At 38.2% G+C, this 23,340-nt stretch overlaps 1 protein-coding gene across 2 annotated transcripts in view; it reads right to left on the reverse strand.

The window, feature by feature from the left end:
- Positions 1-1,508: 1,508 nt before the first annotated feature.
- Positions 1,509-23,340, reverse strand: part of snd1 (staphylococcal nuclease and tudor domain containing 1) — a 192,185-nt gene continuing 170,353 nt past the window's right edge. For both annotated transcript variants that reach the window (XM_016550657.1, XM_016550658.1), the window contains 6 exons: positions 19,022-19,145; positions 16,577-16,646; positions 14,639-14,752; positions 11,946-12,149; positions 4,536-4,580; positions 1,509-2,417 (listed from right to left, as the gene is read on the reverse strand). In XM_016550657.1, the coding sequence (XP_016406143.1) occupies positions 2,352-2,417; positions 4,536-4,580; positions 11,946-12,149; positions 14,639-14,752; positions 16,577-16,646; positions 19,022-19,145 (623 nt within the window). In that variant the 3' untranslated portion in view covers positions 1,509-2,351. The remainder of the gene's footprint in view (positions 2,418-4,535; positions 4,581-11,945; positions 12,150-14,638; positions 14,753-16,576; positions 16,647-19,021; positions 19,146-23,340) is intronic.

Here is a 23,340-nt window from a genome sequence, read left to right on the forward strand (position 1 = left end):
ATAAAGCTGAAACAGCACATCGGCGCAGCAATGAGAGAGAAATCTGGGCAGAACTCTGTTCTAAAAGTCATAAACTAACATTAGAGAACTACATTATACCATAATCTCATCAAAAAGCCCTTTCTCACAGAGCTAATAAATACCCTGAGTTGCACTGGGCAAAACCGGGGGGTTTATGGTTCATTAGGGCAGTGGAGAACAGACGCGATGGTGTTTTTAGTAGAGATGATGGCCATTCAGCTAAAGCCCCAAACGAAGGCGATTCCTCAAGTGCCGTTTTAGCAAGAGACCCAGTGCTCACCTCCATCATGCTGGGTGGATCTGCCACTATTCTGAAACCAAATGTGGTTAAAACATGAGGACTGCATTTAGAGTATCATTTTGTCTTTAAAAAAACCATTGAGGGAGAAACATGCTCGGGACTCATTAAAAATACATTCATGGGTCTTCTTAGCCTTCATAAACTTCGTATTTTGTAAATGCTCAAATTTAATTTGAATCGTGTGGTTACTGCATTTCCATGTGCCACTGAAAACTCAATTTTGTCATTGCAGGAATAAATTACATTTTAAAATACATAAAAGTAGAAAATATTTTTTATATTCCAGTATAATTTCAGAAATGACTGTTTTTACTGTATTTTTGATCAAATAAATGCAGCCTTGGTGCAGCCTAAAATACTTTTTAGCAAACATCTTACCAAGCCCAAACCTTTGAATGGCAGTGTACTTTATACAGTGACTGTTTTAAAGGGATAGTTCACCCCAAAATGAAAATTCTGTCATTTACTTACCCTCAAGTTGTTCCAAACCTGTATGAGCTTCTTACTTCTGTTGAACACAAAACATTATATTTTTTCACCTCACTGATTTCTATAGTACCCCACCCCTCCATATTATGGAAGTCAGTGGAGACCAGAAATGATTTGGTTATGCACATTCTTCAAAATATATATATTTTTGTTTTCAGCAGAAGAAATACATTTGGTAACACTTTATTTTAAGGTGTCCTTGTTACACATGTTATATGTACTTACTATTACAATAACAATACATTATGCATAATTAGTAACCCTACTAATATGCATAATAGTAACCTTAACCATATAGTAAGTACATGTAGTTGATTAATATTACTCAGTACTTAAATGTAGAATTACACCGTAACAAGGACACCTTAAAATAAAGTGTAACCATACATTTATACAAGTTTGGAACAATTTGAGGGTGAGTAAATCAAGACAATTTAAATTTTTGAATGGACTCTTCCCCCTTTAACTTAAAATTGTATTTTGTCAGTGTTAACCATGACTGTTAATACCAAATCAATGAAAACACCAGAAATCTCCATAGATGCATTGGTGTAGTTACTGTGTTTTGCCTTTGTAGTGTAGTGTAGTAACCATAGTGTTTTATATAATGTTCTTCATGTGACACAAACTGTGTTGTAAATATTCAAAAAAAGGAACTCAGCACCACCCCAACCCTCAAAACCAGTCAGACAACATGGCACTTTGCTCATTTTTATTTCTCAGATTTAAATACAATGACAGGGTCTACCTCAGAAGGAAAGAAATTCAAACACTGTTTCTGTATGGCGGGCAAGAGCGGGAAAAGAAGAAATGATGACCGTTGAGTAAACCTCACAGAGGAAGCCGAGAGATGCTTGTAAAGGTGCTGGCAGCGGTTCTTTTGCCACAGAAAAAGAGAAAACACACGTCCTACACAAATGCCCAGAAATGTCACTGAACACTCAGATCACATCAGAGAGAGATAAAAATACGCTCAGTAAGTTCACTTGGTTAGTTCTGATCTAACTTCAAAATATCCATATATATATACTGAAATATAGAATCTCATGATTAAGGAGGCGTTTTCTCAGCAAGCTGTTGAGTTCACGGTTGCTCTGTGCATCCCCCTCATTTCTTTAAAAGTCTTGCCCCAAAATATAGAAATCTGATTGGGCAGATCAGGTTTGCTAGGATGGGGTTTGACAGCTGGTGATTGGCTAAAAATTTACATGAAAAAGATGATTGGCTAACATGTCAAAATTTAAGATTAAGGTAAGTACGTTGGTCCTATTTGAAGCAGCTACGGGTAGAGTTATCTGTAGCCTACTCGCTTTAAAAAAAAAAAAGAAAATGACAAGAAACAAAGTCCTTGGGCAGAAGAGAGGATATGCACAGAGTATTAAAAAAAAAACAACAACAGAGAGAGAAAAATGTTCAACGTTAGAAAAAATAAGAGAGCATACTGATGTTTTGTTGTGTTTTTTTTTTGTCATGATTTTTTTTTTTTTTTTTTTTCTCTGCGAATGCATCTTGTCTTCCTCAAGGTCTTTGGAACAACGACTTAGCGGCGATAGCCGAACTCATCCGCGTCATCATCACGGAAATCTCCATAACGCCAAATGTTAAGCTGCAAATGAAAAGGAAAATAATCAGTTAAAGACAGATAGTTAAAATATAGCTCTAACTGTACACTGTGGGAATGTCAGCCATGCAACTGGTGAGAAAGTCAAAAAAAGCTCTATTACTAAAATTAATTCAGATTTCAAATGCAGTTTTGGACACTTTCATTGTGGCTTTGCTGAAGTTAAGCTGCCAATATAGTATTAAGTTAACACTTTATATATATTTTAAGCACTGTAACCATGCATATGAGACTTATTGACCCTGCATTGAAAGCATCATAGTTTATAATGAAGACGAATCCTCTAAAGCAGCAGATCTTTGATGTTTTAAATGGGCTTCTTCTTCAAATGGACACGTGAGGTAAAAGAACATTGCAAAAATTGTTGAAAGAAAACAAACATTTGAACCCCCCCAAATTCTAAATAACTTCAATGAAACATTAATACATATCAAATTGAGGCTTTAAGTCACCTGACAGCACTGATTCACCATCATTAAATTCTGATAAGCGTTTTTGCCCTTGTGTCTGTGAGACTGAGGCGCAGACGGCCAGCGTGTAGACAGGATCATTAAAACACGAGCTGGTCTGTAACACCATCACACCTCAGTAATAACGAGGCGAACGGTCGTTTACCGTGCTCTTTAACTCTAGTCCTTTCACATCCAGTCACGCGTGAAGACTTTACCTCCAACAAATTCCATCGCAGCCCTTCTATTTTACATCGGTTTTGCCACAAAGCAGCGAAACGGTTCATTTGTGCAAAAGAGAATCGTTTCGGCTTCAGAGATTCTTCGGGAAGATGGGAAATCATTTTGTATGTCATACAGAGGCTTTTATGTTTTCTCAATTTCTGTCATCGGTGTGCATGTGGCTGTTAACTCTGAGAGAATCACAGCTAATTAATGTCTATGATAATTAGCGCCGTCGTTAGCAGGGACATCATCATCAAGCTCTTGGGTTGGCATGGTTCTCTCTTCTGCTCGAGTCTTGTTAAACAGCTATTGGCTTGTCATATGGAGCAATGTTTTAGCCAAAAGACTGTTCAATGTGCACCGCGCTGCATAAAAGTCAATGTTACAGGTAACAAAGCCAAAGCCAGTTCTGAAAACAAAACTCTTCGGTTTTCTGTGCCAACAAGGGCATTAAGCAATATAGACAAGCAGCAGGGAAGGAGAAATGCAAGTAAAGAATAATAATAATAATAAAGACACTAACATGAACTGAGGATGCCTCAAATATACAGTCTAGCGCTAAAATTATATTGTATATACCTATGTATGTAATAATAGGTAACACTTGTTTACATGAGGTTCAATTTGTTAACATTAGTTAACATGAACTAACAATGTATACATTTGTATTTAATGAACATTAATACAAATACAGTAACAAATGTATTCCTCATTGTTAGTTAATCTTATTGCATTTAACTAATGGGTTGGTTGGTTGATGTTTTAATGTCATGCCAGTTTTCTATATTCATTTACAATTTGAAATAAAATAAAAGAGCAATTTAAAACCTATATCAGGTTTTTAAAATTCACTTTAGATAACTCTAAAATAGATTCAGGGTTGAATCTGTAAAAAATTTCTTCAAAAGTGTTTGCGGAGTAATATTATTTCCTAAAAGATTTTAAACCAGCACAATTTAATAAAATGTTTAAAAGAAACTGGACTCGCTGGCATGAAGAGCATATCGGTGAATCTTCATTTGATATTAAGAACTTGTGTGTCTTTCTTTAATGTCCTATTTAGCATAATGTATATACAATCTGATCCTAGTGATTAATGAAAATAAAGATGCAACTTTTACCCACAGTAGGGTTAACTTCATACACTGATCCCATTCATTTTGCCATTTGTTGATGACGCAAGATGCTGTGGTGAGTTTAAAAATCTGAGGGTGGCATGGAACACATTTCGATATCTGTGAATAGTGCTTCTTTAGCAGCAGCGTCCGCCTGTTTGTTACCTAATGGAACCTTATTTTAAAGTGTTACCTATATAAATATAAATAAATGAATTGCTGCAAAACACAGTGGTTGACCAGTCAGAATTTACAGCTGTGTGATAAAGCAGAAAGATTTAAAGAGGATGAGAGTTTAAAATTACAGCTCTTACCCTGGCACTCTTGGCAGATTCCTGGCCATTCAGATATTCAGTCACCTATGACAAGCAAAAAGTACATTTAGACAGAGAAAGGCCTAGTGTTGTGTTTAACTTTAACATACCCAAACAACATCCTTCAGCATCTTCAACAAAATAAATAACACACATAGGACATTATGGAGCACAGAGATTGTTTTTCCCAGATTGATGCTGTGCAGAATCCACAAGTCAATCACAGTAAGTGCACCTTGTTTAGATGATGTTTTAACAGACCTTCATCTTGTTGTGACGCTCCTGATCATCAGGGGGGCGACTGGAGCCATGTGCATGCAGAGTATGCATTCAATAACAAGTGAGCCACTAGACGGCCTGTGTGTCTCTTGCTCGCTTTCTTTTCCTGCACCACAGACACAGGCCTGAATAACACTAAACATATTGACCGCTTCTGCCACAGCAAGCATTGAGAGTCACTGACTGAGGCATAGATGAGTCAGAGAGCGAGATTGACTTCGACTTCGTTTCCGGTTCAGAGCAGTATCGGCAATATCGTTAGAAAGCTGGAAAGGTCTGTGTTTTCTGAAGTACCAGGTACAGATGAGATCACAGCCGAGGATTTAATGCACAAAGATGGCAGATGTTAAAAAGCGTAGGGTGTGCTCTTTTAGCAGCGTGTTTGCATGTGGGGGTTAATTGGCTGGCTGAAGATCAGGTGATTCTTCAGTGCTTTAGGACACGCATGAAAAGACCCCGAGGTACATCTGGGCTCTGCAGCTGCAGACGGCAGAGAAAAGTGCAGCTAACGCAGTCTCCATCCATCAAGCATCTGACGCACCACAACATGCAACACAGCACCTCACGCGCCACATTCACACACACCATCATCAGCAGTTTCACAAACTCTGCTGATAGCATCATGTGTGACAGTTCATCGACATTTCAAGATTAGGGATGCACAGATATTAATAATACTGCTAAGCTGATAATTATTACTGATAAATGGTTGATATGAAAAATGTACAGTTTCCATTAGAGCATGGAGCATACCTTGAAGGCAGTGTTAAGTCACTTTGGATAAAAGCATAAGCAAATAATACAATGTTTTGCTGAAATTATTTAAAAATAAAATAATTTTAAATGCCTCAAGTGAATTTAGGCATCACAACATTATAATGTACAGTATAAAGTACAGTATAAACAATGGATATTATAATATTGACCCAATAGTCCAATAACTGATATACTGTAGTTATTGTGTATCCTTAATCAAGATATCATCCTTTTTTTTAACTTACAAACAGTAGTATTATCTTGATGCATTGTGACACATTGTCAAACTTGTATCACCATGCATATTGTCTCTTCTTGTAATAGGTGTACGATATGTACAAAATGTTTTCACAATGAGTAATTTTATTTCGTAACAATATAGTTACGTTTTTTTTATACTTAAAGCTATAAAAGTTATTCAGTCAAGAGGAAAGATTTCCTTTTTTTCTTGTTTGATTAACATGACAGACAGCAGCTGGTATATTAGGCTGCTGTCACTTTAAAGGTGACATATCATGAAAATCTGACTTTTCCAGGTTTTAAGTGCTATAATCAGGTCCCCAGTGCATCTACCAACCAAGGAAACTTGAAAAAGATTAACCCAGTAAACTTTGTTTTGGGAAGCCTTTTTCTGAAAGCGTCTGAGAAAACAAGCGCGTCTGATTTCGCTGCCTTGGTGACGTGGCAAAGGGATCTCGTTATAATATTACCGCCCCTTAATCTGTAAGTTTACACCCACGGCACGGTCATTTGATTTCGCAAGCGACAACGGTGTACCAGCTCTAATGCCATGGCGAAAGTTTGAGCAAAACATGCTAACTGTTCTGTCTTTGGCTGCACAGACGAGCACAGAAGACTATTTAGATGTATTACATATTGTAAAAAGGGGCATAATATGTCTCCTTTAAGACCAAATGCACGGATTCAATATACCGATACACAGATTTCAGACATCAGATTTCTTTCCCAATTGTTTACGTTCACTTAAGACACAACAGACTGCGCTTACATTAATACTTGCCAATACAGGCAAACTGACATTTTTATGTATTTGACCACTGAAGAGCAATAATCTGCAAAAAAATAACTGAATTCAAAATTGCATGCTATCTGAGAGGCAGATCTGTGCTTAATTATCTCATTCATGAATGTTTCTTTATCACTCAATGACAATGTGTTGTCAACTTATAGTGTATCACCATCACAACAGAGTCTGAAAGCACACACACACACTTCTCCTTTCCAAGTGCCATTTCTGTGCCCTCTATTCATAGCCCTCACTCTTGTGGGTTCAGGTGGCTGTTTTACCAATCTGCAGACTGCAACTGAGTCTTTTACCGTCTCTCGGCATGAAATGATGGGACAGTGATCAGATTTGCGGTGTTCTTAGAAACACTCTATAATACCCAGTAATGCAGGCAGCCTGAAAATCAAAGCGATCATAGACACAGCCGCACAGCATTCGAAGAGAACAGTTTGGACTTTGATCATCTCAGTACAGAGATTAAACAACAGAAAGACGCTGGAGCTGAAATGGCTTCTCTGTCCCAGATCAAGCCTGTGTTCAATCCACAGGGCACAGGAATGAAATGGGGTTTTTAGGCAGCGATGCGTGTCATTCAGCATGTGTCCCGGCCCGTTTGTGTGGATGAGTGTGTGTTTGATACTAGAGGAGCAGAAAATTCCCCATTCTAAGCTTAGCTAACTTCTACTGGTTAATGGGTAATGGAGTTGTCAGGAGCGAGGCATGATGGGATATGACTGGACATGGGGTGCCCTGTAAACGCCTGATTGTACTTTAGCTGAGATGAAATAACAATCTGAGACTTTGGCTGTTTAATTTAGTCATTTAATGATGTGTCAAGTTAAAAATAACTTGAAAAGCATCTTACTAAAAGCCCCCTAAGCAATATGTCCAACTGGACTCAGGCAAACTAATTATACGTGGGTTCCTTCATAGCAATTAATTCAGCAAATTAAAGACATGTTAAGGAATGAAACAGGAGAGTAACAGAAATATAAACCACTATTTTAAACCCTAGACGACTTTCCATTAAATGCTAAAAAGCTACAATTCTCATAGGACAATTTCATCACATAACAATCGTAATAAAAAATACTACACCTCCCTTGGGCTTTACCATCTGGATTGTACAACTAAATATCACCAGAATATGACAGTGAGAAAGAGAGATATTAACAGTGCTATGGTTTCATCAAGCCATCAATAGCACCACAGGTTTGTAGAACATCTCTGGCTGAGATCAGACCACCTTTCATGCCTTAATTAATGTCTCCAAGGGAAGGTCATTATACAGCAACAAGACCTACAAACTCTTTCTGAAATGATAAGTCCAGAGTTTAGCCATTTTAAATCAACAATCTAAGTCAATACTGGATGCTTAAGGAGAATCTCCCAGAACAAATCTCCAATAAGACTGACTGCACTCTATGACAGTAACGCTAATTGGTATGTGAGCTTGTAATTAGCTTGTAAAACTAATGAACGTGAAAAGGCACCAGAGTCACTGATGGTACGCTACAGTAAGCATAAACTTAGCGCTGATGTAGCATAAATACAAGGAACCTCTGTACCAAACCCTGCGAGCTGGCTTGTTGCCTGCTGCCTAAATAGACAGTTACCTAGATACCCTTTTTTGCATTAAATAAAAATGATGTATAATTACTTCTCTTGACTCCTCTGTCATCTTGGATTAGGTTCATTTCACTGATCTTGTTGTAGTGCATTTTTGCAGACCTTGTTGGAAAAACCGTTGCACGAGAAGCCCACTAAAAGCCCACCAAGCTTTAAATGCAGAAGCAGCACTACTAAACTGACCTCAGAACAGCTTGACGTGAATTCGGCCCTTTCAATCGCATCCCGTCCGATAACACACAGACATCTCATCCAGCATGCCAGGATGAGGAAGAAAATCAGAGAAAGAGAGACAGACTAACACAGAAATAAGAAAGAGCAGTGTTTGACAAACACAGGGAGGGAAATGACACATCGATTTCAACTATCGATCCCGAGAACTGATGAAGCTCATGCACACTTATCGAAAGGCCTGCGTTATCCGCACGCAGGTGGAGAGAAAGAGAACCGGTGGGCCTTATCTTTCACTCTCTCCCTGTCAGACAGACGTTCCCATATCTGACTCCTACTTTCACTCTAAAGATTTCCTTTCCCTTTTTCGTTCTCCTTATATGGATATTCAAGGACTCATTTCTCACTAGACCACAGTGAATGTGACGGACTGACTGACGTATGGACTCTGGTCTGGAGACTTCAGCAGAGTAAAGATTTGCTGATAGCAGGAAGTCAGGTGTCAAGCATGGCAGATACCCTTCAGCAGCAGAGAGGACGTTGGGAAAAAAAGATCACAGAGCACAGTGTGTTTAAAAGGAATAAAATATCACAAGACAGACAAAGGGGTGTGGGGTCACGGGTGGGATGGCAGCGTGTATTATGAAGGCAGAGTAAATAATCACTGCGTATTAACAGTGTTTTAAATCACAGCTAATTTACTACGGTTTGATCCACTGCTTTGTCTTTAATTCTGCAGATTATGATTTATCACACCGCTTTCACCGACATGTAAATACATGCAAATTTCCAAACTACATCCTCCTGCACACGGTGTACTGCACTGGAGGCCAAACCAGCAGCAAGAAAAATGGGGAAGGAGAGAGAGAGGACAGAGAAAGAGAGCGTGAGTGGGAGAGATAATGAATGAAGGAGAGAGTGAGATTAGAGAATCTTTATGAAAAAGCCAAGGGTGAAAGCAGAAGACAAGTGGCATGGCGCCACCACACTATACTAAAGTGCCAATGCTAGCCAGACTGTGGACTCGATCTGGCATACATGATGTGCCCTTCATGTGCATTTACAGATGATGGAATGTAATAGTGTAATAAGATAGTTATTATTACACATTCATAAATGTATAAGTCTGCATTAATGGCAGGAAAAGTGGCAAATATGAAAATATAGTTGAAAATATATTACAATGTTCAGATGAAGGAATATTTCCATGTTCAGTTCACTAATTTCTGTCCAACTAGCATCACCGAATGAAATGGCAAAAAAGATCAGTTTCCTGAACACTATCTGCCATTGGTTGGTCAAACAGATAGTCCCGCCCATAAACTCACAACACCAATGTTGTGGTGTTGGGCTGATCAGGATGCTCAAACACTTTCAGTTGACAATCATTTATAGCCATGTTTACATGTCTCAAAACTACTGGAGCTTTCTTTGGATGTACATTGAGCTGTAATGCGGAACTAAAGCATGTGTACAGTATTTGAGGTACAGTATGCCAGAGCACAAGTGATTCATATATCTATGGGAGTGTGAAACAGGAGCAGAAGTGAGTGCCACCGAAGTCAGACAGCTCAGCTCTATACATGCACCTCAAACAACCTGTTAGCACAATAGAAAATGAAGAAAGAAAGCGCGAGAGAGTGAGAGGCGGGGACGAGTGAACCAGAACAGCAGTGTTCCTATGGGAACAGGGAAACGGTGGACCTGACGTGGCTGTCACAACACCCTCCATATGCTCAGAGTCTACAAACCGCTTCAAGTTCATCACAAGCAGACTGCCAAGAACAAACCTGTGTGGTTTGATTCAGGAGTAAAAACTAATTACGTCAGGGCGGCAGAAGGTCATAGGATAAATAGCTGTCAAGTGTCTCAAATCAAACTGAGGGAGAAGAGTTTGTAAGCAATTAAGAGTCTCACCTCAAAGCGCGATAAACAGCTATTAAATGAAAGTTTCCAGAGTTTGTTTAAATGTGTAAACTAGGGCTGTGTGATTTAGTCTCAGTCCTGTGTCAAATGTACTTTTTAGTTATCATAGTCAACCTTGTCCTGTTTTTGTTTAGTCAAGTTTTAGTCGACTAAATGTCTCTCTCGCTCTCTCTCTCTCTATAGCTCAAAATTATAATCGAAATGATTGTTGTCATTTGAGAAATTTATTTTTACATTTCAGGTATTGCACTTTCACCAATAAGCACAAACCATCTGAATGTGAACTCATACACATGGTTTATTTTACCTCATCTAGTGCACTGATTTATTATAGGTTAATGTATAAATTAATATCAAAGACTTAGATATGCACTCTGTCTGTAAAAAAAAAAAAAAGTCGAGATCTCATGAAAGAACACAGACTGTCTGAATGACACTTTCATTTAAACTGAACATCTCACAAGGAGATCGTTAAACTTTAGCTTGTTTGTTGGTGTTTTCAGATCATCGTCAGCACTTCTGTAATGAAGAGTGAGTGCGTACACATGGTTGCCAGATTGCCAAAATTAAGCAAAACATCGGGCAGAAAATGTATCCTTTTAACAGGGATTTGAACTCTTGATATCTGGCAACCACACACAAAAGCTTGCATTGTAGAGGCATGTACAGCAATAATATTTCGTCTCATTTTTTAGTCGAAAATAAAACAAGATTTTTGTATGGTTTTCATTTTTAAAATACATTTTAGTCTCATCTTTTATCGCAACGTTATTGCATGTTGAAAGAGTTTACCTTATTGTCATCTCGTCATCGTCTTGTTTTAGTCATGGGAAAAAAAGCTTGTCAACAAACATTTTTCATCATAGTTTTCATTAATGAAATTAACACCACTGTGCGATTAAGTTATAATTATAGTATTAGTGTTGTAATTTTACAGTAGCACTGAATGAATACAATTATTTATTTTACAGTGAAATATTACAATAGTATTTTTTATTTTAATGTTTTAACAATAAATTAATAATAATAATAATACAAGTAAAATTTTGGGGCACATTGTGCATCCACAGAAACGAGCATAGCAAATTTGGAGCTTTTAAAAACAACAAATAAAAAAAAAACACTTTAAATCATTGAGTTTGATCGGAAAATATAATGTTTTCCTCTAATCGTGCAGCCCTAGAATAAACTAATCTCTGACAGTAAAAACAGCTTTTAAATAAAGAGATCTAAATGCTCAAACTATTGAATTAAGTCCTCTAAGGTCCTGTGTGAGCGGCAGTGTGTTTGTACGCGCTTGACACAATGCCACAAATGAATGCAGCAAGTTTTAAACATGCTCAAGAAATGGCACAAGCATTACATAACAGGAAAGGAGAAAGAGAGGAAGTGAGAGCGAGACTGATAACAAGGGGAGAACAAATGGTCAGTGCTTCATAATAATACAAAATGGCTGCCGTCAGAGGCCCTGCTGTGAAACAGCGAGGTGTATTTCAGGGCACATAGATTACAACAGATCCCAGTTAAAGCTAATGCCGCCTCTGGCTCAAACTAGCTGACCAGTGGCTCCACACTCATTATTCAGGTTCTTGTATTTAGATGCGTGTGTGTTTGTCACTTACCATTTTCTGCAGGTGCTTCTCTTTCCGTACGTCCACCATGACAAGGCCTTCTTTCACCAGACCCAGACCCACGTCATCTTTCGAGTCAGTAAACTGCAGCGTGACATGTGGGCAGACAGCTCCACTGTATTCCACGTTCAGCAGACACTGTGTGTTTTGAATGTCCCTCACCATACTGTCCACGGCGTCGGTCCGTGCGTCTTCCTGTGGGTGAGGTCATCAAAGGAACATGTCACATATCCATTCATCCTAAACCAGGTTTGATTTCTACAAACTGCCCACAACACAAACACTTACAATTCCACACACTATTTATAGACACTTCAAAGTCCTCAGTGTGTGCTCTGAGCCAATCAGACTCCAGCTCCAGCTGCGGAGTTGCTCATTCATCACACTTACACTTACACACAAGCGCTGCGATAATGATAAATGTCGATTTGAAAACAAAAAAACAGATCAAAATACCTCTACACCAACACAATGTTTCACAAATGTTCGACGCACGAGGTGAGAGATACAGATCTGATATTTCTCGCTCTCATACACACACACACACACACGCTTTGCTCTTGTGAGCCAACCCAGTCTCCATGGCAACCTCAGAGCATGTTCCCCTTGGGGGGAGTAATGGTGGGGGTACGAGATACAGAGGCCATCCAGAACGAGAGAAAGAGACAAAGATAGAGAGAACAATGCGCCTACCTCAAAAGATGGACAAGATCACAAAACAGCAGTATTAACAGGGCAGGTGGCATGATGCCACACCTACACACACAAACACACACCTACACACGCACAATCAAGCTCAGCACACAGACCAGGTGGAAAACGTACTTTCATATGCATTTCCTCACACAATTCAGCTAACAAAAAGGCTTGTACTGGAATATCAGCATTCTAGCATAATGCTTACTGTTGACGCTGAGTATATACATTTACATTACATTTAGTCATTTAGCAGACACTTTTATCCAAAGCGACTTACAAATGAGGACAATGGAAGCAATCAAAATCAACAAAAGAGCAATGATATACAAGTGCTATAACAAGTCTCAGTTAGCTTAACACAATACACGTAGCAAGGGTTTTTTATATAATATAATAAATAAAAAAGAGGTATTTTTTGCTTTTGTTAATTGTAGGCCTATAATAAATGAAAAGAAAACAGATAGAATACAAAAAGATTAGAAAGCAAGTGTTATTTTTTAAATTGTGTAAGTTTCATGATTTCAACTAATTAGACATGCTTTTTGATTAATAACATTTAATTTAAGCATTAAAAACAGTCTAGAAAAATTAAAATTGAAAAAAAATTGGAAAAAAATAAAACCAAATTTGGGAAAAAATAAAACTGGACCCTATATTTCCACACTTATATTTCCCACTTTTACGGACTTTTAAATTAAATGTTCCCTCCTGGTGGAATGACCTGCCCAACTCAATCCGAGCAGCGGAGTCCTTAGCCATCTTCAAGAATCGGCTAAAAACACATCTCTTCCATCTTTATTTGACCCTCTAACTCTAGCACTCTCTATTCTAATTTCTCATTATTACACTTCTTTTTTCATTACATGTTGCCCCAAAAACACATTAATATGCAAATTTGATTTAGTTTATAGATACATTATATATAATGAGAAAAACTGTTTATGGCCATTTTACATGAAGAAAAATGGTATATCAAATCATTCTGTTATAACATAGTTGAGAATTATCTTTATACAAAGTTTGGTAAAAAAAAAAAATCCTGAAAACTAAAAATGTATTGGTGATTTAAAAAAAAATCAATTGTTTTTGCCTATGCATGTTCATTCATGTCTTTTTATTTGTTTTAAAAAATTAGAGTCCCGATGTCCTCTACCAAGGACGTAGCGTAACTTATGAATGAAATATCATATTTTTTTTAATGCTCTAAACAATGTAATGACATGAAAAAATACTAATTTTTTCCTAAAATGTTTTGCCGGGTCTTAAGAGGTTAATGGCAATTTGTTAACAGTTTATCCAAAATTACATTTTTAAGGCCCTATGAAAAGTTTTTTTCCTATTTTTCTTAAATGTAGTTCCAAATTCTGTTTTACATTAATTTTCTGGATTTCATTTTAATGTTTCATTAAATTTAAATAATCAAAAGCATTTCTAAATAATTGATTTTATATCAAATAAAAAAATAATATTTTTGCATAATATTATATATTATGCAAATATTTTGCAGCTTAATATTCACAGACATTAGTCCATATCGTGATTTGTGCATTAACCTACTTTTGATTTATTCATATAAAATTTGGCAAATTCCGTGACATTCTGCGTTATACAGTAAATTCCACTTTTATGCGTTTTCCACATCATGGAAATCATAGGGCCCCCAAGTATATTACATGGGTTACATCACATGAGCTCATTACATACAAAAACAATTAATGCAATGTAGTGTGCTCTTGTTGTATACTTTACACTTGTAATGTATGGCTATTCTATGCAGAAAATTAGCATACTTTGCAGAAATACGATAGTATGCCATTCCAACAGCTAAACTAGCATGATGTGACTCATAATTCCTGTCTTTTATAACCTGGATGTGACTATGTTGTGCGTGCATGCGCTATGTGTCCTACAGGACCCGTTAGAAGGCCACGTTGTGTGATGAATCACATGGGAGCGCGTATGAATGTGTTTGTGCAAGAACTTACATCCTGTGGGACCTGAATGAAGGCAAATGTGTATTCTGTAGCCTGTGGAGGAAGTGTACGCGTGCTGAAGGCTGGAGGAAGGGCTGCAAGACGCGTGGAGGATAATATCTCTCTCTGAAAGGACAGGAGAGAGAGATCGTCACATTGTTGTGTTATAAAACAGGCTTCATACGAAGGGCTGCAAGACGCGTGGAGGATAATATCTCTCTCTGAAAGGACAGAAGAGAGAGATCGTCACATTGTTGTGTTATAAAACAGGCTTCATACCTCTTTCATACACTGACTGCCTGTACAAGGTCCTCATTAAACGGAGGAGGTGTGAGTACAGCACAGCAGATAAAAGCAAAGTCAAGGATAATGCTTAACTCCTCCACATGCCACACTCGAAGCCAGCAACACAATATGAGAGACACACACTCTCTCTACTGGGTCGCAGTTGAGCGCTGTGGTCATGTGTCTTTAGTGCAGAACATGTGAACGCAGCAGGCTAAAGAGGCTGGTTAGCACTGAGATGCCGCAAAGGCTCGTTTCAGCTTTGAGAATGACAAATACAGGCAGACAGAGACTAGAAAATGGAAAATCAGACCGAAGACAGATGAAAGTACAAAGCAAAAAGACTGGCTTGTTCTACGTGGGGGGTTATACAGCAATTCTTCAGAGGACACACATCAAGCACACGGTGGGCCTAGAAATATTTAGACAGTGTTTGAATGTCAATGCATTTCTCTCTATTTATGTTTCATAGAAATGGGAATAGTAAATGTAATAATTAAATCAAGGCAAATTTAATCAAACAATACACAAAATCACAATTGTGACATTGTGTAAAAATCACAAAACAACAAATATTTTTCTCAGAATCAAGACAGACAATTTCTGGCTGTCAAACTTGAGTGGATAGTGTTCATAATGTGATGTAATATATTCATGTAATCAGTTACATGCATTTTATAATATTAAAGAGAATGTTTAAAATATGTCAAATTATATGTATATTACAGTAGATTTTGTTACATCTAAGATCTGCTACTTTCTCTACATTGTCAGATTGTTATATAAAATCTAAATTACAACACTTAGACCAAAGACCCCAAAAAAGAGGAATTTAGGCCATAAACTTTTGATGGGGCATTAAAATAAAGATCTGTCCCTCAAAACACTCTGTCCAGCGAATCAGAGTGATTGAGCAATAAACAGTGATATCAGATTCAGCACAATGCTCTTGCACCGAGGGTTAAGATATGTGGGCAAAGAGAATAAAAGAATGAGGAGGAGAGTCTGTGAAAAGAGAAGAAAGAGGAAAGCACAGGGAAGAGATGAGAGAAACAACACTTAGACCAAAGACCCCAAAAAAGAGGAATTTAGGCCATAAACTTTTGATGGGGCATTAAAATAAAGATCTGTCCCTCAAAACACTCTGTCCAGCGAATCAGAGTGATTGAGCAATAAACAGTGATATCAGATTCAGCACAATGCTCTTGCACCGAGGGTTAAGATATGTGGGCAAAGAGAATAAAAGAATGAGGAGGAGAGTCTGTGAAAAGAGAAGAGGAAAGCACAGGGAATACAGAGATGAGAGAAAAGGCCTGTTGTGTGAGAAATGTTCAATCACATGACCACCTGCATCTTTTCTCTTGTGCTGGCCTGGAGCCTTCCGCCCCGGGCACAAAAACAGCAAAGCATGCTGGGTACTGCAACCTTCAAGCTGCTTTTAAGCATACTAACATTATTTATTCTGGATTTATGGAGTGGAATTGTTTTCCACATGTGTGGCATTTTGACTGATGGATTCAGTGCTGGCTTTTGAAAGCACATGCAGTATTTTAAACACAATTCAGAACATTCATCAGTCAGCGCCTTTCTAAAGAGACGCTCCACTCAGGAGATGCTGTGCTACATCCAGATTACGCATCAACCTCCCTGCAAGCAGATACTCACGTTTCCATAGTCGATGTAGAACACGTGAACCTTTGCTGGAGATTCAACTTTCTCGACGCGAGCTCTGTACCTATGGAGAGACAGAGAAGAAAGTGTCAGTTCCACTCACTGATCAGAGGAGAAATCATTTCAGCAGTTCATCCACAAGCACTGGACAAATTGATGTAGAACACTTGAACAGGAAAAGTTTGGCTTTGCCACCAAATGGCACTTTGGTACTCTTTTTGGCTCCGAACTGCCTTTTCTACATGGAAATGACTGAAAGGGGCCACACTGGGCACCAGTACCGGGGTACATGTGACCTCCAATTTCACCTAACTAAAAACATTCACTTTTGTAAAGAGCAAAATACTAGTTTACTGCCCCTAACTGTAGAGTACAGACAGATCTTTTATGGGGGTCTCAGGGGGGAGTTGATCTTGTATTCATAACCTCACGCTCTGAAAGAGTAAGAAGCCTCTTATATTCATAAAGAGCAGTACAAAGCTCTGCATGACACCTCAAACAAGAGGAAAAAGTCAAAGAGTTTTCGTTTTCATATAATCAAACTTAGACATTCCAACCCACTCCAGACCATCCACTTATGCTAAAACACATCAATCATCCAAACCCCCCAGCCTGATCCAGGGATGCCCGCTCTGAAAAATGTCTTTCTGCTAGTATCACAGACTTAATGAGCTCTTATGCCACTGAATGTCATAGTCCTGGTGCATCGTGGGAAAACATGAGCCAACTTGGATATAGAGAAAGATAACAAACACGACAACATGCTTAAAAAAAGAAAAGAAAAAAAAAACAGAACTACTAAGAAAAACTTGTAAGCAATTAAAGGAGAAATTCTAGGGATGTTGCTGGGTGGAGCCAAACGAGTTTTTAAAAGACCAAGATGACTTCAACAAAAACACCAGCAGATGCTTGAGTAACGAGTCGCCCCACTGAGGATGCAGCCTGTTCAGAGTCTATATGAGGACAATAGAAGCTTCCAGACTCCCTAAAGGACAAAGGACTCATTAGAGCAGTCCAATACCCTGCAATCTAGGGCAGATTACCCCAATATAACATTTAAGTAAACTGAAAAATACCCACAACCAACAGATGGTTCACTATAAAACTATTTCAACAATGGATATGAGGTTAAAGCAATTTCCCTGTGAAGATAGCCTGATGAGAAATGCTGCCTTTCTGCTTTTATTCTTTTTCCTCCGAAGTCATCTTTCCTTAAAATTAAAGACACACATCAGTTAGCAACATATAATAATATTCCAATATTAGATAGATTTTTCCTTTAATTTTTAATTACTGTTCAATGCAATTTGGCATTATACAATAATAGCTGCCATTTAACTCTCACTTAAAGTTCCCCCCCAAAAAAGAAGGATCAGTCACAATTTACTTCAATGTCCAATTCTCACCATTAACTACGACTTTTGCCTCAATAAACTCCTAATTTGCTGCTTATTAACAGTAAGGTAGTTGTTAAGTAGTGCTGGGCGGTATACCGGTTCATACCGAATACCGGTGTTTATTTTTGTTATGATATGAATTTTTAAAATCGGTGTATGTCGCTTAAACAACGTTTCGCGAGGTCTGACTTTCCCGGAGAAGTGTCACCTCTCTCGGCGTCTGTTCTGTGCAGTGAGCGGCTGAGAAGCAGGGCATTCAGTTGGCCGCACCGCAGCCGACTCGTCAATAAATGAGTACAAAATAACGTTTCCAAGCACCTGTCGCTTGCTGATTGTTTGGAATTAAAAATATGAGCGTAGTTCGTCTGTTAATATCACATGCACTTTTTTGATGAAAAAAAATACCGTCATGTACCGTGAAACCGGTATAATTTTGAAAAATACCGTGATACAAATTTTTGGTCATACCGCCCAGCACTATTTTTAAGTTTAGGTATTGGGTAGAATTAGGCACTGTAGATTATGGTCATGCACAATATGTGCTTTATAAGTACTAATAAATAGCCAATATGTTAATAATAGGCATGCTAATAAGCAACTAGTTAATAATGAGAATTGGTCCCTATACTAAAGTGTTACCATAAAATCTCAAACATCTTTCATGCTATCTTTCATACTTACATACATACTTTTACATTGATACAATGATACCGAAATGTATTTGTAGCATTTAAAACAACTATACCGGCCATTTATTGGTTATCAGCAATAACAAAAATATAATTATCATCATGTGCCACAATTTCAATACCGGTGCGTTATTACTTGAAACACCAATCACCTACACACACTTGCCAAATCAGCAAGATGACTCATCATTACCTCTCAAAACTAGACAAGAACATCCTGCCCAGCAGCTCTGACAAATATTTTATTACATTTATTTATTAAAAGAAATTAATAAATGAAAAGGTCTTTTGCTGAAACCAGGAAACTCGGCTTTTATAGCAGATGCCATTAGGAGATTTTTTTTGGCTCTTACCATTCTCCATCAGCAAACTTTGCGATGCAGAAATCCCCTCTGCGCGGGGCAAAGGATCCTTCCACCGGAGGCTGGGCGGCAATCTCTCCTCGCATGCTCTCCATCAGGCTCTCCAGCTTAGTACCTGCACAGATAAGGATGGCAAAAAGGTGAACATCTCCATGCAATCCATCACGCTTCTCAGGAAAGTCAGAAAACTTAGAGCTTGCGTTCCAGGATTTGGCTCCATGTTGGAGAGCGCCATCCTGATGGCATGATTACATGATTTATACCATAACGGGATAATTTGAGAAGGAAGAGATGCATTAACTTGCGAGTGACTGGCCTCTGCCAACATCGTTTCTCCAACAATGAAGCCCTGATGGCTCTGGAGAGGAAAGCATAATATTTTTCTCGTTCAGCCTTTGTTGACAACCAACATCCATTGAGCTTTTGCCGGGCCTGGGGTCTGTTGCAAACACAGAAATAAAATTAGATTAAGACCCACAAATCCTCACCGGGGAACATGTGACCCAAGCAAGCTCTCAAATCAACCAAAGGCCAGTAAGGTTTTAATACATCAAAATGGCTTGAAATGCCTTTCTAATGAGAACGTCCACTACAGATATTTACTTTTTTCCGCCATACTCTTGCAGCTGTTCATTCATTTCTCCCAACAACAAGTGCAATCCGTGTAATCGCTGAGGTGTGGGTTTGCTGGGGCACGGAAATGTGACAAAACAGCCCCACAGTCAGGCATGAATAATGTTGTAGGAGCGCGAAGCGGAGAAAAAAAAAAAAAAGAGTGAGAGCAGTAATGTGCGACAAACACCAAACATCCCTCCAGGAAAGCTGTTAAAATAAGCCAACTAATGTGCCTGTCTTAAGCTGTTCATTTACGCCCCCCTCCACTGACGTCATTGGGGTTTTTATGATAATTGTTTGCTAGCATCAGAATATTTGCATGCATTAAATGAAAAGACAAGGATGAAGAGAAGAGAGAGCGCTTAAAACATGTCTACATTCAAGCAGCCTTAAGCCTGCATGTGGCTAATTAGCATGATGCCAACTCAAACAGAGCAGCGTTAGCATGTGAATGTATGTTTGTGTACGTGTGAGGGGTGCAGGGGGTATTTAATCGCAGATTTCCAAAAGGGGTGTGGCTTAAATGCTCTATTTAACTGGCTAACCCACCAGCATCCAGCCTGCTAAACGGTTAATTAGCACATATGGGAAGACACAAGCACACACACCTCTCAGCTGATTCTTGCACAGTAGAGATATTAGCAGCGTTTCGAGGAGGCAGCAGTTTTTGAGAAGTTAAGAGGGGAGAACGTGGCTGTGTGACTGTGGGTAGAGTAGCATGTCAGATGACAGCTGAACGTGCAGCCTTGATTTATTAAACTAATTTAAAAAGTTTTGCATTTTCTTCCCAGGCAGCAGGGCAGCGAGAGTGCGTTTCCCCGGCTTCATTCATCCATGCCCCACTTCCAGCCCTGCGAGAGCTTGCTAAATAATAAATAAGGACGGGGGTGTCCTCCGTACGCGTTATAAAGGTTTAATGGAGGCAGTGCATTTAACCCAATTAATCCAAGAAGCACTCAATTAGAACGCATAGACTGGGCAGAGAAAAAGTCTCTATTATAGACAATGGATGCTAATGAAAACAAATGCACTGGCTTATAATACATGTCAAAGAATGCAAACCTCAATCCAAACTCTGCTGAAGGGATCATTCACTCAAAATGAACATCCAACCATTATTTAATTACCTCATGTCATTTTAAAGGGGTCATATGATGCGATTTCAAGGTTTCCTTTCTCTTTGGAGTGTTACAAGCTGTTCATGAATAGATAAGATCCCTAAAGTTGCAAAGACTAAAGTCTCAAACCCAAAGAGATATTCTTTGGCTCCGGCCGGGACACGGCATCACAGTATGGTAAGGGGCGTACCATTTCGGTCACACGCTTGAGGTATTCGGCCAACCACAATGCACTGGATAGCTGGCCAATCAGAGCACACCTCGCTTTTCAGACCGATGAGCTTTGTAAAAATCGACGCGTTTCAGAAAGGCGGGGCATAGAGGAGAAACAATAATGCACAGTATGTGGAAAATAATGTGTTTTTTGAACCTTAAACCGCATAAACACATTTCATTACACCAAATACACAATATAATGTTCTTTTTAGCAACATCATATGACCCCTTTAAAACCATAAGCTGTGTGAAACACTGAAGGAGAATCACTGAATATCTGTAGCTCTCAAATCAAAAATGGCTTTAGAGATCAGGTTTCACGCTTCATCAAGTGACAAAACATGACAACTAATGATGGCACTAATGTAAGGTGGCAAACATGATAGGAAAACTACTGAAGGAGACAATTTTTAGTGAATTAACTAGTTAACCTTTGGTCTAGTTGCCACACAAAACCATCATTTGATTTCAGAATAGTTTGAATAAAGCACAAGAATCAAATTCTCCTTTGGAGTGAAATGGAATGGCATGAGGGAGTATAAATAATGACAGTTTTCATTTTTCATTCTGGGTGAACTGTCCCTTTAATTCACCTGAGAAAGTGTTAAACAGACAGTCTTTAAAGCAGATCTGAAATGACTTGTTTCAAACATTTCTAAAAAAAAGTCACAATGAATCAAAATAAATTGTACAATTAATATTTTAATTTATCCATATCAAGCAGATCATTTTATTTATTTTTATTTATGTGCCCACGTTAAAAACATTAACTTCCCGTCTACCTCGCAAGAGCATCTCTTCTCAGACTCTGATGATATGTGAAAATGACAACAATCTAATTTTCCAATCAAGTCCCGAGACTCCCGACCTACATTTTTTTTTCTTGTTTGAGAAGCTGTTTCATATGTCACAATAGGGAAGGAAAAAAAATAGCAAATTCTGTTTCGTGCCAACTTGACAGTACCATAGTAATTAGATATATACTTTAGTAAATGACTATGAATATTTACATTTGATATGTACTTCAAAAGAACATGACACTACCCTGTGGTGGGAAAAACTAATAACATAGTACTTCTATGTTAATTGGAAACGTAAAACTCTTGGGGAGACTTTGTCAACTTAAAAATGAATTACTGTTAACGTGTTGTTTTGATCTAAAAGTACGCTAACAAGACCTGCAGTGGTCCATATGGTGTGGGTTCAGGTGTTCAGCCCTGCTTACATTCCCTGTATGCTTCATTACATCCTCCTTGGCTGATATACTGGAGGATATAATGAAGGATTCAGCTTTAATTACGGTGGGGTCAGATTCTCTAGCGCCTACTGTAAATCTGCAACACTCCCCTGACTGTGTAAGTGTGTGTGTGAGAGAGCGAGAGAGTGTTTTCAGTGCATCGTGCTTTGCACACAGCTAGCTCCCGGTCAGCGTGTAACGTTAATTAGCACGAGCAGAACATGTCTACGGATTTGGATTCACCTCCTGCTCTGATGAGGGACAAGTGAGAGTTATAGAGGACATGAGGTGGAAGCTCACAGATGAGCCTGAGAGAGTCCACAATGAGATGAAAAGTTCCCTATTCAGATAACACAGTGAGCAGGACCGCCAAGGACTCTTAGCTAATGTAAATGTTTAATCTCCCAAGTCAAAGGTTCTCTGCATGAAAAAATGCCTTCCTCTCTCATACACACCAGGTTTATCTTTTTGCATTTTAAATTACTTTTCATTTAAGCACTATTTTCCAATTTATGCACTAACATTTCGGTCAGTTTTTCCATCCTTTTTAGTAATTAAAACAATTTAATAAATATTACAACAGCTATTATTAGTATATAAAAAAATAAAAATGGTAAGAAAACGTTATTATCAATGATGATGGTGATGATGATAATAATAATAATAAATGCATTTATCACACATTTTATCCAAAGCGATGTAAGGCATTTGCGAACATCACAACAATGAACGATGGAATCTCCGCATTCCATCGGAAAACTAACATCTCTTCTCAACCATATGAGAGTCGTAAAAGCTGAACCATGGTCAGCCCAGGCGCCAACTTTCTCAAATGAGTTCCCGACATACAATGCATTCAAGGTATATCTTTGACCAGTTCATGCATTCCCTGGGAATCAAACCCTTGACCTTGTTATTGAAATTATTTCATTTTATTATATTATATAATTATTTTAATAATTATTACATTAATATAATAGGCCATTTAACTGCTAAAATAACAGCATTAATGATGACTTTTGCTTAATTTTGATGGTATTATTTTGTATTTTGTTACTGTACTGATATTTTTATTGTAAAGCACTTTGTAACTTTGTTTTGAAAGGTGCTATATAAATACATGT

Source organism: Sinocyclocheilus rhinocerous, unplaced genomic scaffold, assembly GCF_001515625.1.
Source record: "Sinocyclocheilus rhinocerous isolate Xijiao unplaced genomic scaffold, SAMN03320098_v1.1 scaffold3117, whole genome shotgun sequence".
NCBI classification, from domain to species: Eukaryota; Metazoa; Chordata; class Actinopteri; order Cypriniformes; family Cyprinidae; genus Sinocyclocheilus; species Sinocyclocheilus rhinocerous.